The sequence below is a fragment of the Hydra vulgaris genome, chromosome 15, assembly GCF_038396675.1.
Source record: "Hydra vulgaris chromosome 15, alternate assembly HydraT2T_AEP".
Classification (NCBI taxonomy): Eukaryota; Metazoa; Cnidaria; class Hydrozoa; order Anthoathecata; family Hydridae; genus Hydra; species Hydra vulgaris.
The window spans coordinates 28,876,758-28,891,722 of NC_088934.1; the positions used below are offsets into that span (position 1 = coordinate 28,876,758).

At 28.6% G+C, this 14,965-nt stretch overlaps 4 protein-coding genes across 5 annotated transcripts in view; 3 read left to right on the plus strand and 1 right to left on the minus strand.

Annotated features, from left to right (window-relative positions):
• LOC136091865 (general transcription factor II-I repeat domain-containing protein 2-like) lies at nt 1-414 on the plus strand. The gene has a single exon (XM_065819578.1). It carries the CDS (start codon nt 1-3, stop codon nt 412-414), a length of 414 nt encoding a protein of 137 aa, XP_065675650.1.
• A 949-nt stretch (nt 415-1,363) lies between these two features.
• On the minus strand, nt 1,364-5,780 carry LOC136091478 (uncharacterized). The gene is made up of 7 exons (XM_065819094.1): nt 4,123-5,780; nt 3,721-3,933; nt 2,627-3,643; nt 2,242-2,431; nt 2,122-2,158; nt 1,917-1,963; nt 1,364-1,616 (listed from the first exon to the last, which is right to left on the minus strand). Exons 1-3 carry the CDS (start codon nt 5,678-5,680, stop codon nt 3,075-3,077), a joined length of 2,340 nt encoding a protein of 779 aa, XP_065675166.1. The 5' UTR covers nt 5,681-5,780; the 3' UTR covers nt 1,364-1,616; nt 1,917-1,963; nt 2,122-2,158; nt 2,242-2,431; nt 2,627-3,074.
• A 1,202-nt stretch (nt 5,781-6,982) lies between these two features.
• On the plus strand, nt 6,983-8,323 carry LOC136091866 (general transcription factor II-I repeat domain-containing protein 2A-like). Its single transcript, XM_065819579.1, has 3 exons — nt 6,983-7,198; nt 7,312-7,673; nt 7,786-8,323. The coding sequence occupies exons 1-3, from the start codon at nt 6,983-6,985 to the stop codon at nt 8,321-8,323; spliced, it is 1,116 nt and encodes a 371-aa protein (XP_065675651.1).
• Nucleotides 8,324-14,433: 6,110 nt separating this feature from the next.
• Nucleotides 14,434-14,965, plus strand: part of LOC101236063 (fibroin heavy chain) — a 42,159-nt gene continuing 41,627 nt past the window's right edge. For both annotated transcript variants that reach the window (XM_065820470.1, XM_065820471.1), the window contains exon 1: nt 14,434-14,876. In XM_065820470.1, the coding sequence (XP_065676542.1) occupies nt 14,587-14,876 (290 nt within the window). In that variant the 5' untranslated portion in view covers nt 14,434-14,586. The remainder of the gene's footprint in view (nt 14,877-14,965) is intronic.

Sequence of the window (14,965 nt, forward strand, 5' to 3'; positions counted from 1 at the left end):
ATGGCTTCAGCTAAAAGACGTAGATGTGATACTGAAAGCGGTCATGGGGGTCGTGTATTTAATCCTTCTTGGACAACTGACTATTTTGTACATGAACAAAGTAATTCTATTATATGTCTAATTTGTTTGGAGAAAATTGCCGTGTGTAAAAGTTATAATGTGAACAGGCACTACACTACAAAACATGCTGTAAGTTATGACAAATTTAAAGGCCAATTTCGAATTGAAAAGCTTGAATTGTTGAAGAAAACTTTACTTGCACAACAATCAGTGATGAAAACTAAAGTGATTAGCTCTTACAGTGCTACCAAAATAAGTTTTTTAATGGCAGAAGCTATTGCAAAAAGTGGTAAACCTGTTTGTACTGGAGATTTATTAAAAAACTGTTTAAAAATATTTTGTAAAGAGATATAACCTGAAAAAACACCTACTGTTGAAGATCTTAGCCTCTCACACCAGACTATTGCTAGAAGAGTTGAAGATCTATCAAAAAATATTGAATTATCATTAAAAGAAAAATTAAATAAATGTGAAGCCTATAGTCTAAGTACGCACATAAAAATTTTAAACTATTTATATATAAGACTATTATATATCATTGGAAAGAGCTTTAAATTAGTATTAAAATGGCAAAAATTTCATAAAAAAAGAACGATTGTATAAAAAGTTATGCAACTTTTAGTATCAAAATTTAACTACAAGGATTACTTAAGAAAACTGCGGTTAACGGTAGTTTTGTAATAAAACTTTGTTGCAAACTCGCGCAGTATTTTCTTCGGGTTTGAATATTTATTGAAATTCTACTGAAGTAGCGATAACAATAATTTTTTTAACTAAAATAATATTTCTTATATAAAAAAATTTAAAAATCAATTTACATAGGTATATAACAAATATTGCGAACATCACATAAAAACGATTATAATAATATTGCGTACATTTTGAAAACAAAAATATTTACCAGTAAAACGCTTTATCCTATCTATTCTATATATTTTATAGTATAAAATATATAAAATATAGGAAAAACGTGTCACTGGACTATCTGATATTTTTATTTCTGCCCCCTTTTCACTGCAGTTATAGTTTAAAAATGTTACCCCGTTCCACAAAAATTTTTGAATTACCTTCTTATAAAAAAACTTGTTATAAAAAAAACAGACGTGTATTATTGGTGGGGCCTTAAAAAATAGTGGGACTTACGCAATTGCACTTGCGGCACTACGACACTGACCTTATCATACAATAAGTGGAAATATATTATGTCAAATATTAAGATAAGTAGTTTCAATATCTCTTTCGATATATACCCCTCTTCTAAAATAGATTACTATTCTACTCCAATAACATAAATACGCCATTCAAATGTAAATAGTTATTTGCTTGTAAATATAATTAGTAGATAAAAAAAATTACACTTAAACAATTATTTTCCCATTTGCTTAATAATGTTTTTAACAGAATTGAGGCTATGAAAATAGCCTTTTTTGTGTGTGAATATTTATAGTTCATAATGCGAACAAGGCGCAAATTTTCCTTTTGCCATTGATCATTGACATCCAAAGAGATAAAAAGTCGATTCTTTAGTCCATAGATTAAACACTATTAAACGGTATCTAAAATAAAATAGATCTCTGAAAAAATATAATACACAATCATCAAGGCAAAAGAAGTCAAATATCCTGATTAATAAATACCAAACTGTTACTACTGCACTAATAAATATAATCTAAATAATATATATATAAATATAATTTAACTATTTTCTTGTCTTATTAAGACATCAACATTCATAGAAACAAAACTATACAAGCTCTTAGTTGAAACCTTGCAATGATAAATAAAAATATATCTGGTAAGCTCTAGGGTAAAAATAAATCAAAATAACTTAATTTCTGATGCATAACATAATTTACCATTAAATAGAAACATCAATAGAAGCAAGTTGATCCCTCAATGTTTGCTGACATAAAAATAAAAGTTAAAAAAATAATGATCTTATTATAACCAAACCATAAAGGAATCAATTAAAACTATCAAATCAATATAATAAGAATTCCTGATGTATAACACATTTTACTATTTAAATAGAAAAATCATTGATGAATAAAAAAAGCCAACCTTTTAATGTTTTCTTGAGCAACTACTCACCATAATACTTGAAATAAAATACATTAAAATAGTTTAAAATATAAAATATGTCTAAGGTATATTGGTTAAATAAAATGACTTAACACTAACATTTTGTCTTGTTAATGCATTAGCATCTGTATATCACCAACATCATCATCAACATATTTGTGACAAGTCAAGTAAATAGTTAAGTTTAACTTTAAGTGAGCTTTCCTGTTTCCCAGGAGGGTGTTCATGTAAATGGTGCTCACTTTGCAACCAAATCAACATTATTAGATATTGGTAACTACCCAACTACCTGAAATAAAAACTGATATATACAATTAATGAATTTAAAAAAATATCCTTTTATAAGCATACAAAAAAAGAAGAGAATGGGGGGAGGGGGGGAGGGTGAAAGAGTAAAATAGATCTAATAAAAAGATTCACATCTGTAAATGAAATCTATTAATGCAAGTATATAAACTATGTTATCATTTACAGTAACATATACCTTTTTACTACCTATTTGCACACAATTTGCTTATGATAACATCAAATCACCGCTTATGATGTCTGCAGATAATTGATATTTGCTCATATCGTATTCAACAGCATAATCATCCTCGTTTTCATTTGGTTTCCAATAGGAAACTATATAGAAAGCATTATTTATTTTTTTAATGTTAAGAAGCCTGCCATAGTAAATATTTTGGCTTTTTGTGTCAGCATCATACCACATGTGGCATATACCTCTTCCAAAAGCATCTCCATTGAGAATGTCTTCAATATCTGCAGTTTCATAATTTTCCAGATCTGGGAAGAGTTGTTTTACCTGTAGAGGCATGCATTTTTAAAATATTTTTTCCACTTTTCTTCTTTCTTTCTCTTCCTTATTTTGAATCTTTTTACCATGCGTTTAATCAATTCTGCCTTCATTTCTTCATGGCATTGTATGTTTGCTAAGCGCTTTTTACCTGCTGAGGAGACCAGGCTATCAATTTATTTCGTATATCAGTTGGTTTTTTAGAAAGAAAATCAGTTGTCTTATTCTTGCATGCGCGAATTTTTGATGACAAATAACAAATTGTGGCATTAGGAGCTTTTTGCTTTGCAGCACTAAACATACCCACAAGTTCTTCACAGTCAATATTATGTGGACGTGCTGATAATGTCTGGGACTTGAGTTGGTCAGTTAAGGTCATAGTAAACTGTCGCTCATACTGACACTTAATAACACTAATGATAGCATTTAGACAGCTGGCTAATGCGTCTCTCATTTCGTCAGTCCTTGGGCAAAAGTCTATAAGTGATTGAAAAACTGGATCATTGAGATCACCTCCAAAAAAGTCTGTTTTTCTGTGAATAAGGGAAAGAGCTTTTGTGCTGCTTTCAACAAGTGCATTGCAAACATTTTTGATCACTTGGATGCCAGACAAGTAGTCAAGTCTTGGTACAACATAGAATTTTTTCATCCAGGGACCAGTCACTAACTTTCCAATTAAACCTAGGGCACACATCTCGCGTATACCTAAAATTAAATAAAATATGCCATAAAAAAAAATTAGAACCAAATATTTTAATTATTAATCCATCATAACATCTAACCTGTTTCAGATGTGAAGTCTTGGAAAAGACTATTTCTCAGTCCTCCACATAACACTACTCCAGAAAAAAGAAAACTCTGAAGTTTATGGTAGTGATGTATTAAAATTCCACACGTATGAAAAAGTATGTGCAACGGATTTCCCCTATAGCGTGGTATAAGTCCTCTAGGAAGACCATGCTTGTCCAAAAAGGTGACAAAGCCTTTTGGATCACCTATAAAAATTAAATTAAAACTAAAAGTACAATGCAAAGAAATTATTTGCAAATTTGAAACAAGTATGTTAACACATTTATTATGTTCATATTTAAATTCAAAATAAAAACTTGAAATAAAATAATTCAAAATATCAAGAAAACAACATTATAGTAAAAATATGATAAGAGTTTAGCATATTTATTTACCTTTACCATCTTTGTAACAGAGTTTATTTAACTGAACAACAATGTTTGCTGCAAAACGATCTTTACCAAAAAGCTTCTCTTTTGAAGTTTCCAAAACTTGTAGTGACGACTTGCAAGCAGAAGTGATTGTATCCAATGGGTGAAGGTGACAATTCAGTTCATTAAGAGATTTCTGCCAAAAAGTGTTTAACTTTGTTACAGTTGCATGGTTCACTGTCACTCTGTCACTCATTGTGTTAGTTATGTTGCTGATAATGGTGCTTTGTACATCAGTATATTGTTCCTGGTAAAAGTCACTAAACAACTTAGCAAGATTATCCACAGACTTTGTAATATGACTCATATAGTCATAAGCTGTACCACCAGCAAGCTGATCAATGGCTACAACCAAGCATGAAGATTTAGTTGTTAAGTGCACAACATTAACATGAACACCCTCCTGGATTGTGGCATCAAAACCAAGAGTCAAATTTTTTGTTGAGAATGCTATCTCAGCAGCCTGGAGTTCTGAAATAATACCCAGCTCCCGCATCATCTGCTCCACAGTTTTGCGATGCGGAATGTCACTAAATCTATACCCAAAATATTCTCCAACTTTATGAAGAAGTTGGGGCACACTGTGTGTAGGAACTTGACATTCCAGCATGTCATAGATAAGTGCCCTAATATCAAATGAGTAAACTTTTTTACATCTGGTGCTTTGTATTTTCTGCTGCATTTGCTCTATCTTTTCCTGTAAAATAAGCATATCATTTTGCAGGACACTAATCTCTACATTCTTGTCAGCAAGTTGTTGACGTAAGATAACTTCTTCAGTAGACAGCTTTGTTTGGGTGGATTGCAGCTCTTTTTTTAAACGAAAATTTGAAATTTGAAGCTTATTCAGCTGTAAGTTTAGACGCTGGACTTTTAATTTATTCCGCAAACTTCGAATCGTCTTTTCTTTGCGAGCAATAGCCTCTTTGAGATGTTTTAATCTTGGCCTTGTTTTAATTTTTTCTTTTAACACCTTTACATCCTCTCTATGCTTTTGTTTTTTGGTAGCAATTTCAGTCGCAAAAACACTTAATCTCCGTTTTAAAAGTTTTTTTCTTGGTGTCAACTGGTCAGCTCTTAACCTGGATAACAAAGGACTTCTTTTATTCGGCAAAGACAAAATATTATTATGCTTAGGAGATGAGGCAACTGACAAAGATGAAACAATTTTACTTGAATTTGGGGTTGACTGAAATGATTGTGTTGCTGGCAATGTTGATGCTTGACAAATGAAAGGCTCGTTGCAGAAGTCAACAAAACGTTTCGAATCTCTTAAAAAATTGCAAGCCCATTTTTTTGATACATTAACAAGAAATTTAGTTTGACTATAGAAAATATTGAAGCCATAAAGTTTATTGACTTGCTCAATAGTTAATTGATGTGATTCATTATTGTTGATGAATACAAACAGAATATGCCCATTTTTACAATTGTTATCTACCTGCAAAGGCAATGCAAAGTTTGATTCTAAATGGTTTTTTGCTGCACCACGAAACACACACATATTCTTTTTGGGACCCATAATACCATACAATGTCACATAGAGTTATTTCTAAAATGAAAAAAGAATTTCCAGTGAAAATTGGTTACTTGTTTCTGTTTTAAGCAAAAACATTTAATTGATATCATTTGTATGCAATAAATATTGAGTTTAATCAATCATGAGTTAACTTTACCAATGGTTTAAAATAATTTATCATGATAATAATTATAAGCTTTACAACCATATGGTTATCATCTCGTGATATATCACCTATATGTGTCAATTATGTTATGATACTGATGACATTGTATTATGATAGTCTATGAGTGATATCTCACTCACTTATCATAACCAACTTGCATATCCTTTTTATTATGATAAATTTATTTTTAAATTTAATTCTTAATAAGTAATAAAAGTAACAATAAAATATTACTATATAATAATTATAATTATAATAATTATTATCATTATATATCATTTTCAAATCTATTATAGATAGATATATATATATATATATATATATATATATATATATTTATATATATATATATATATATATATATATATATATATATATATATTTATATATATATATATATATATATATATATATATATATATATATATATATATATATATATATATATATATATATATATATATATATATATATATATATATATATATATATATATATATATATATATATATATATATATATATATAAGGTGTCTGCTACATAATATTTTTTAATAAAATTTGGCATGCACTTAGAAAATAAGTTTCTGCACAGGGAAAAACAGATTTAAAAAAGTTATCAACATTCCTTAAATATAAATTTTACATCTGATCAACAACGAATTTTTTCAGAACAGTAAATTTAATGATAGCGGCGGTAACTACTAAAAAGAACAACATAAAAATAATGCCTAACTTTTAACTTTTTCTATAAGTATATACTTTGGTTCAAAACTCCACAAAATAACACATTCTTATAGCACATAAGTACCTATTTTGCTACAAAAAATTAGGTGTCTGCTACATAATATTTTTTAATGAAATTTGGTATGCACTTAGAAAATAAGTTTTTGCACTGGGCCCAATAGATTTAAAAAAGTTATCAACATTCCTCTAATATGAATTATACATCTGATCAAAAACGAAGTTTTTAAGAACCATGAATTTAACGATAGCGGTGGTAACTACAAAAAAGAACAACATAAAAATAATGTTTAACTATTCTACTTTTCAAAAAATATATATGTTGATATGAAATACTACAAAATAACACAAGAAAATACATTCTTACAACACATACGTCCTGCACGCTTTACTAAAATGGTCGAAGTTTTTGATTACAAGATCGGTGCCGTAAATCGAAGGATACGCGCATACCTATATAGTCTGGCACTGGATGAATCAACAGACAGAGGCGATACTGCTCAGCTAGCCATTTTTATTAGAGGTATAACTAGTAACTTTGAAGTAATTGAAGAACTGTTAGATATTAATCATATGAAGGACACAACAAGAGGAGAAGATATTCTCTCTGAAGTGAAAAAACATTGGTGAAATTTGAATTACCAGAAAAGAAACTCTGTGGTGTCACTACAGATGGAGCAAGTGCACTAACAGGAAAAAATATTGGATTTATTGTATTACTTAAGAAATCCATTAATTATATAATTATTTTATATCACTGCATTATACACCAAGAGCAGTTATGTGCAAAAGTGTTGGAGATGAAGAATGTTATGGAACTTGTTATTCATACTGTTAACTTTATAAGAAGTCGTGGCCTTAATCACAGACAGTTCAAACAATTACTTGAAGGTTGTGGTAGTGAGGCTGAAGATGTAATTTATTTCAGCCAGGTTAGATGGCTTAGTCGAGCTGCTACTCTGAAAAGATTTTGGATACTATTACCTGAAATAGTGCTGTTTCTAAAAATTAAAGGGAAAGACACAAGCTTGCTTGAAAATACTGACTGTCTGAATGATTTGGCATTTTTGATTGACATGACTCAGATGTTAATGGAATTAAATTTTAAGTTGCAGGGTAAAGATCAACTTATTAGTAAATTGTTTGAAAATGTAGAAACATTTTTTTTTAAAATTAAAACTTCTGAAACAACAATTAAGTTCTAAAGTACTTGTCCGTTTCAAGGCATTATCAGAAAGAAATATTAATACAATTGACTCTGAAAGATATTGTACTCTTATTTTAAAATTAATTGATGAATTTGACACAAGATTCTGTGATTTTAAAAAGGAAAAAAATGAGTTAGACTTATTTGCGCATCCATTTTCCATCAAAGCTGAGACAGTTAGAAATGAATTTCAAATGGAATTAATAGAATTGCAAAACAATAAAGATCTTAAAGAAGCCTACAAAGAAGTAGAATTGTTAGAATTTTATAAAAAATACATAAGCATTGAAGTTTTTCCTCATTTGTGCAGACATGCTATTAAATATTTTTCACTTTTTGGAAGCACATACAACTGCGAACAGTTATTCTCAAAAATGAAGCATGTAAAAACAGAACAGAGAAATAGATTGACAGATGAACACCTTACTAATACCCTTCGAATTGCATCATCAAATATAAAAGCAGACATAAATCATTTATGCAAAAAAAAAAACAGTGTCAAGTTTCACATTGATCGAACTTTTGTATAACTTCACTTTGAAATTTAACTATGAGTGTAACTGTTTATTTAAATTTAAATAAAAACTTCAAATTTAATAATTTTTATTTTGGGTATTTTATGTTTGTGGCCCTCAAGTTGATTTTGAAACGAATTAATGGCCCTTACTGTGAAAAGGTTGGACATCCCTGTTCTAGATAATAAAATAAAGGTTAAATTTTTTTTTTAATATATGTTTGCTGTTCGTATAATAAGAAATACAATTTCAAAGAAACGTTTACATAGAAAAAAGTGGATTTATAAAAAACAGACAGGGGCTCAAAGAAGATACGGATGACTAAAGTCACAACAATCTTTCTATAGATCCCCAATGTGGGCTTATCAAGTTAAAAATAAAATATGATAGTTAAAAATGCTTTGTACATCTTCAATGTAATAAAAAGGTTAAAGCTTGCATAAATATTAACATTAAATCAAGAAAGTAAATAATATCAGTATAATATTAGCAATCGTCATTTAAATATACTAGCAAACTCTGTTAAATATCAAAATAATAGCCAACTAAAACAAATAAAAAACTAAGAATAATGGAATTTTATTTTCATTTCGAAATATCAAGAAAGTTATTTATCTAATTTAAAATTTTTATTTTTTTATTACAAACTTAAAGGAATTTAACAATTTTACCGATTTAAATTTTTTGTTTTTTGAAAAGTGTTCCTTAGTTTTGGTCCGCGGTATGATATTCCATATTCAGAATACTTACAACTAATTCTTGGAAATTTATAATATATTCCATTTGCTTATTCAAAGAGAATACTTTTATCGTAAACTTATCATTAAAGTTTTTTGGAATCAAGCTGTTATTACATTTATACATAAAAGATAAAAATTGGTAAATATTGATTTCATATATATTCATCATTTGCATGTCTTTCAATAATGGTTTTGCATGTTCATACTTTATTTTTCTTAAGTCTGCATGCATGTTTTGTAGAGAAAATATTTTTTTAAGTTTTGTTGATTGAGTACTTGCCAATGTAATATTGGAATAGTAAACGAGACAATGCGTTATGCCAAAATAACTCAATCATAAACAAATTTGCCAATCTCAATGGTATGAATATATTTATCAATGAAGATTTCTGCAATGATAAATATCATGATATATAAATATTCTCAAATACTTATATATCATGAATGTTTTAAACAATAAAAATTTAACTTTTGATCCTTTTTATAATATTTTTTCAAAAACTTTTTCGGATGTAAACCTAAATATTTTTAATCAAACTCAAATAAGTTTACTAAATACATCAGATATTGATCCGTATAGCTTTAAAATAACAAAAGACCGTTATTTAATTTCTATTATAGGGGAAAACGAGGTGAAATGGGATATAGGGTGAGATGGGACATGACAATATCTCAGCAGAAAATTTAATAGCTTTAATGGTCGCTATTTTAATTACAAGTATATCTGTTTCTTTAATTTAAATTCTCCGATGCTCAAAGGGGCAGAACAAAGTTAGCAAAGTTTTAAAGAATCTTTTGATGAACACATTTACATAAAAACTTTTGGGGGCGGGGAATTGATTTTTTATGTGAAACTTTAATTTTAAGCATTCTAAATCAAAATGATTTACCGGCACGCTGCTAAATGGGCGCAAACGTGATTTTTTTAACTCTTGTTAAGATATGATATATCAAATATTAGATATGACATTATCAAACTTTCTACAAACTCCAAACTTTAGTATGTTTATGCTTGTATAGAATGAGAATGTTTAGAATCAAAAAACAATGGTAGTTGGAGCATGGGAACAACAGTAACCTAAAATATTTATCTTGACCACCTCCATCAAACGAGAGGGAAACTACTTAATAGATGTTTCATTACACTATCTTATACTCAAGTTAAATTTATTAGGGCTTTAAATTTCATCAATTAATTAATGTTCGAAAGTTATGAAGATGTTTAGTTTATTATGCCTTCATTTTGGGGAGAGAAAAAACTTTTAACGGTCATAAATTTTCAAAAACAATTTTTTTTTGGATGTAAATATAACCAAAATTAAAATTTTAAATAATTTGTTTTGCACAAAAATTTTTCAAAAAATAATTAAAAATTTTTTTTTTCTCTCTCTTTTGATATAGATTTTTTTTCCTCAATAAATACCATGTCTCTTTTAAAAAAAGAATCAACTCTTGATTAAAATTCATTAAAAAAAAGAGATGGTCCAACCATGTACAAATGTACATGTACTGTCTGAACCCCTCGCCCCTTCTTTACATACTTGCTTTCTTATCCCTACCCCTTTATACACACTTGCACATTTTTAGATATTATTTGTACACTCTTAGATAATGCCTCTTTATGAAATTTAACTTTATGAATACCCCTAAATTCCAGTACCGCCGAGGAGGAAGGAGGCGAGACGGACAAAAACAAAAAGTCTTAAAAAGTCAATAATACTCAAAGAACAAAATAAATAAAATTTCAGCAAATGAGTAAACGCAAAGAGTCATTTTATTTTCCTCCCATTATAGCGAATAAACAAAAGCGTTTCTTCTGTTTTAGACAATAATCTAGATCTTTTTTTCTAATAGATATTACCATACTCTGAGAACAATCTTTCAGAAAATATATATGATGCAGGAGTGCATAATATATATTTTCTGAAAGATTGTGTTTTGCAGCAACTCTTTTTAAATGAGGGAATTGTTCATCTTACATCCAGATCTTCATTGGACAGAATTTTTTGTCAACAAGTGGTTCAGAAAAAACTTTTTTATTTCTTATCTAACCAAAATCTCATTTGATTTTTTTTTTTTTTAATTAAATAATTTAAGTTTTTCAAGTTTTTAAACACCCTACTATAAATATTCGTTCCGAATTTTATCTCGAACCAGTGATCTAGTTTAGTTTTAAAAGAAAGAACAGTTGAGTAGAAAGATACTTGCTCGGTAGATTTAATTATTATATCTTTTGTAGTATTGAAGATGTCTCAAACTTGAAGCCCATTTTGTTGCTTTACGTTGATCAGATTCAACCAAAGCTACGTCAGTTTAATAAATGCGGGACCTTAACAAGCACTGCATATTCAAGATGTGGTCTTATAAAGACTTTATATAATTTGAGAGCCATTTTTTCATCAATGATGATGAATGTCTTTTCTAGCATACCAAGGATTTGGAGACAACTGAATACGTGTGCTCCACTCGAGGTTAGATGTAAAAATGACTCCTAAATCACGCTTTTTAGTAGAGCTTCTTAGGCTTTCATTTATAACTTGGTTATTTTGCAAAAAGTATATGCATATAGGATTGGTTTTACCATAATGAATAACACAGAATTTTGAAATGTGTAATTTTAGTAACCAAGTGTTAGATCACTCGCATACTAAGCGTAGACGATCCTGCAGATCAAGGAAATTAGTCTGCGATAAAGTTTTAGAAAAAAAGTTTAATATCGTTGGCAAATATTTCAGAAGTTTCAGTAAGCTGGGTAAGATCGTTTGTGAAGAGAATAAAGGGGAGCGGGCCGAGAATAGAACCTCGAGGAACATCACTGAGAACATCAACCCAGACAGAGCTAGTATTATTAATTGTAGCACATTGCTTTCTACCGATTAAAAAGGAATTAATTCATTGTAGTAGTTTGCCGTTTATTACAAATGTTTTTAATTTAAAAAAAAATCTTTTGTAAGTCAAAAACTTTAGCAAAGTCGAGGTAGGTTACATCAATAAACTGGTGCGATGCAAGGGAAGACGAAATAATATCAAAAGTCTCAATTAGATTGGTTAGGCAAGATTTATGATGAAGGAAGCCATGTTGTTTTGTAGAGAGCATATTGTTATCGTTAATGTGTCTCAAGATTTTGTTCTTTACAACTTTTTCATTGATTTTGCACGCATACGAGGTTAGCAAAATAAGTCGATAGTTTTCAGGAAGTAGTTTGTTTCCTTTTTTTAATAGACCGGACTAATATTTGCTAATTTCCATAGAGTTGGTACTATTCCAGAATTAAAAAATTCATAGAAGATTTTTATAAGAAGAATAGCAAAGCTTTTGACACATACTTTAAATATTAAAGGGTGCAAGCAGTCAGGTTCGAAGGATTTCTATGGGTTTAGATCGGTAAGTTCATTAATAATGTCTGCAATACAGAAACATAAGTTGTTATTGTAATTGCATATAGTTTTAACATCACTTTTATTTAACAATAGAAATTTTTTGGAGCTTTCAAGAGTAAACATAGACTTAAAATAAGAGTTCAGAAGTTCAAGTATATCGAGAAGAGTTTCAGTAATTTCCCATAAAGCATTTTTGAGAGAAGAAATTTTATCTTTAATTTTTAGCTGGTTGTTAAAGTATTTCTAGACGAGTTTCGGGTTGTTCTGAGAATTTGATATTATTTATTTTTTATGTAGTATTTTTGCTTTAATTACTTTAACGGAACAATTAAGACGAATAAGACGATTGTAATTTGTTTTGTAATATTGTTGTAATAATATAGTAATATCGTTGCTGCGCATGACTCGTTACCGAAACCAAAAAATCAAAAGTAAATAAAATAAGTTTTCAAATTTTTTGAAAAAGGATGGAATATTCGCTAATCGCAAAGCAGAGACAAATATCGAAGAATCCTACGGTCGGATTTCAAAAAGTTTGAACTATGGAAGAATTTAAAGATTTTATTGTTAACGCTAAAATATTTATTTGAATAATAATTTTTTATAAAAATATTTTCATATTTAGTTTTGTTCAATAAAAATAACAATTTTATTAACTACATTAGATTTTTTTTTTTCAAAATTAAAATCTGAAAATTACAAAGTATGTAAATTATTTTATATAAAAATTTATTTATAATTTTTTTAAAGATATTATTTTTTGAAAAAATGAATAACGAAAATAAAACTTAAAAATTAGAGAACTTAAAATATATAACCAAATTGGTTTATTTTAGTTCAATTGGAACAACTCTAAGAATTTGGAGACGAAAAACTATTTATTCTGCCAACTGAAAGATGCAGCCGATGATCATCAAATCTACTATAAAAGAATTGGTTATCCAAATAATTCTATAAGAAACTTTGATACTATCGATAAAAAAGACGAATTTGATAATGTATCAGATAACGATGATTACGATAAATACGTAGACAAGATAATCCCAATGAGGATGGAGTTGACAAATATGATTGAGAATCCCAAAAACAATACAAATTGATACAAAGATCATTATTTACTTATCGAATAACGTTATAGCTTTCCAACAAACTATTTTTGTATTTATATTCTTGAACCGAGTTGCTAAGACATTTTACTTCTTCATATACTCTTTCTTTTATTTAGCGCAACTTCTTCACTCTTTCCTTTATTTCAACACTATTTCTTTACTTTTTTGATATGCTTTTTTTAAAGCTTATAATTTTTTGTTATAATTTTCTATTTAAAATTATCAACCATTTTGAATCAATTACATACTCAAGAATTTGTCTAGTAAGCTGATAAAGTAAACTTAGAAAAAGGTTTTAACCACCAATCTGTTGTATAAAATATTTTTTTAATCAATCACATACAAAATAACTAGAGACCGCTCACTTACAATTGTAAAGTATAATTTTGCAACTGGATTAAGACAGCATTTCTTTTTGGAACGCGTAATTGACTGCTTGAACATATTCAATAACAATGCTATCTTAGTTATTTCCTTATATTGTTTCAAAACAAGATTTATTAATATACGTTCAATAAAGTTAAGCTTTTTTACGTACTAATGTCTACATAGCTCGATAAGACATACTGGCACAGTAATAACAGTCAGGTAATAATCTATAAGAAGAATGACTTAAATCTGTTTTACTTTCCTTTCTGCCCTGTTTGTTTTTGAGTTCATTGAATTGAGGTGAAAATGTTCAATAACATTAAATTAAAAAAATTGGTTTAAACAAATCAATTTCTGAGTTTTTTATGCTTAACCAATTTTCTAATTAAAAATTCAAAACTTTTTTTCGTCAAAAAATTGATGAGTTCAACAGTAGCTGCAAAGTAACACCTATTATTCTGAAAAAAAATATTTACTAACTTAATTATGTACTCGACTATATTAAAGGGTTTTGCTGTTCTTATACGGTTGATTGCATTTGTGATAAACATCTTCCTTAAGCACGGAATGTGAGTAGACTGGAGTTTTAAATGTTTGATTTATTATATCTGAGTTATTGTTATAAATTTCTTTTTATTTAAAAACTTTCTCAAATGTATAAAATTATTATAGAAGTAATATGAGGTACTTCATTTTATCATTGAGTTTGTGTTTGTTTAAAGTTGAATGTGTCTCTTCAAATTTTTCTTCATTTGTTAATGAAGCACTTTCAGTTCATAACCGCTACCGAAACCTACACCGTGCTCAACCACTTGAAATAGATAAAACACTAGTATCCAAAGCTGAGGCTATTGTAAAAAATGCAGCAAAAAGCGGCGGATTTGGCGAAGTTGCTGCCGGAGAGAATGTTTATCAGGTTTGTGCAACCTATGACGTAGGCCTAAATGCAGCTCGTGTAACAAGAGCGTGGTATGTACAGTTTTTCAAATTATTTTTTGAATTTTTTGTTATTTAGTAATAGATCTAAATTACAAGTGTATAAAAGCCACATAAATTTA

Excerpts from the sequence above, each read along its gene's own strand:
- LOC136091866 (XM_065819579.1), top strand. The coding sequence starts at position 6,983 with ATGGTCGAAGTTTTTGATTACAAGATCGGTGCCGTAAATCGAAGGATA. Across the intron at positions 7,199-7,311 it reads GAGAAGATATTCTCTCTGAA|AAATCCATTAATTATATAAT; the intron begins GTGAAAAAACAT and ends GTATTACTTAAG. Across the intron at positions 7,674-7,785 it reads TTGATTGACATGACTCAGAT|TTCTAAAGTACTTGTCCGTT; the intron begins GTTAATGGAATT and ends ACAACAATTAAG.
- LOC136091478 (XM_065819094.1), bottom strand. The coding sequence starts at position 5,680 with ATGGGTCCCAAAAAGAATATGTGTGTGTTTCGTGGTGCAGCAAAAAAC. Across the intron at positions 3,934-4,122 it reads CTGTTACAAAGATGGTAAAG|GTGATCCAAAAGGCTTTGTC; the intron begins GTAAATAAATAT and ends TAATTTTTATAG. Across the intron at positions 3,644-3,720 it reads AGACTTCACATCTGAAACAG|GTATACGCGAGATGTGTGCC; the intron begins GTTAGATGTTAT and ends ATTTAATTTTAG.
- LOC136091865 (XM_065819578.1), top strand. The coding sequence starts at position 1 with ATGGCTTCAGCTAAAAGACGTAGATGTGATACTGAAAGCGGTCATGGG.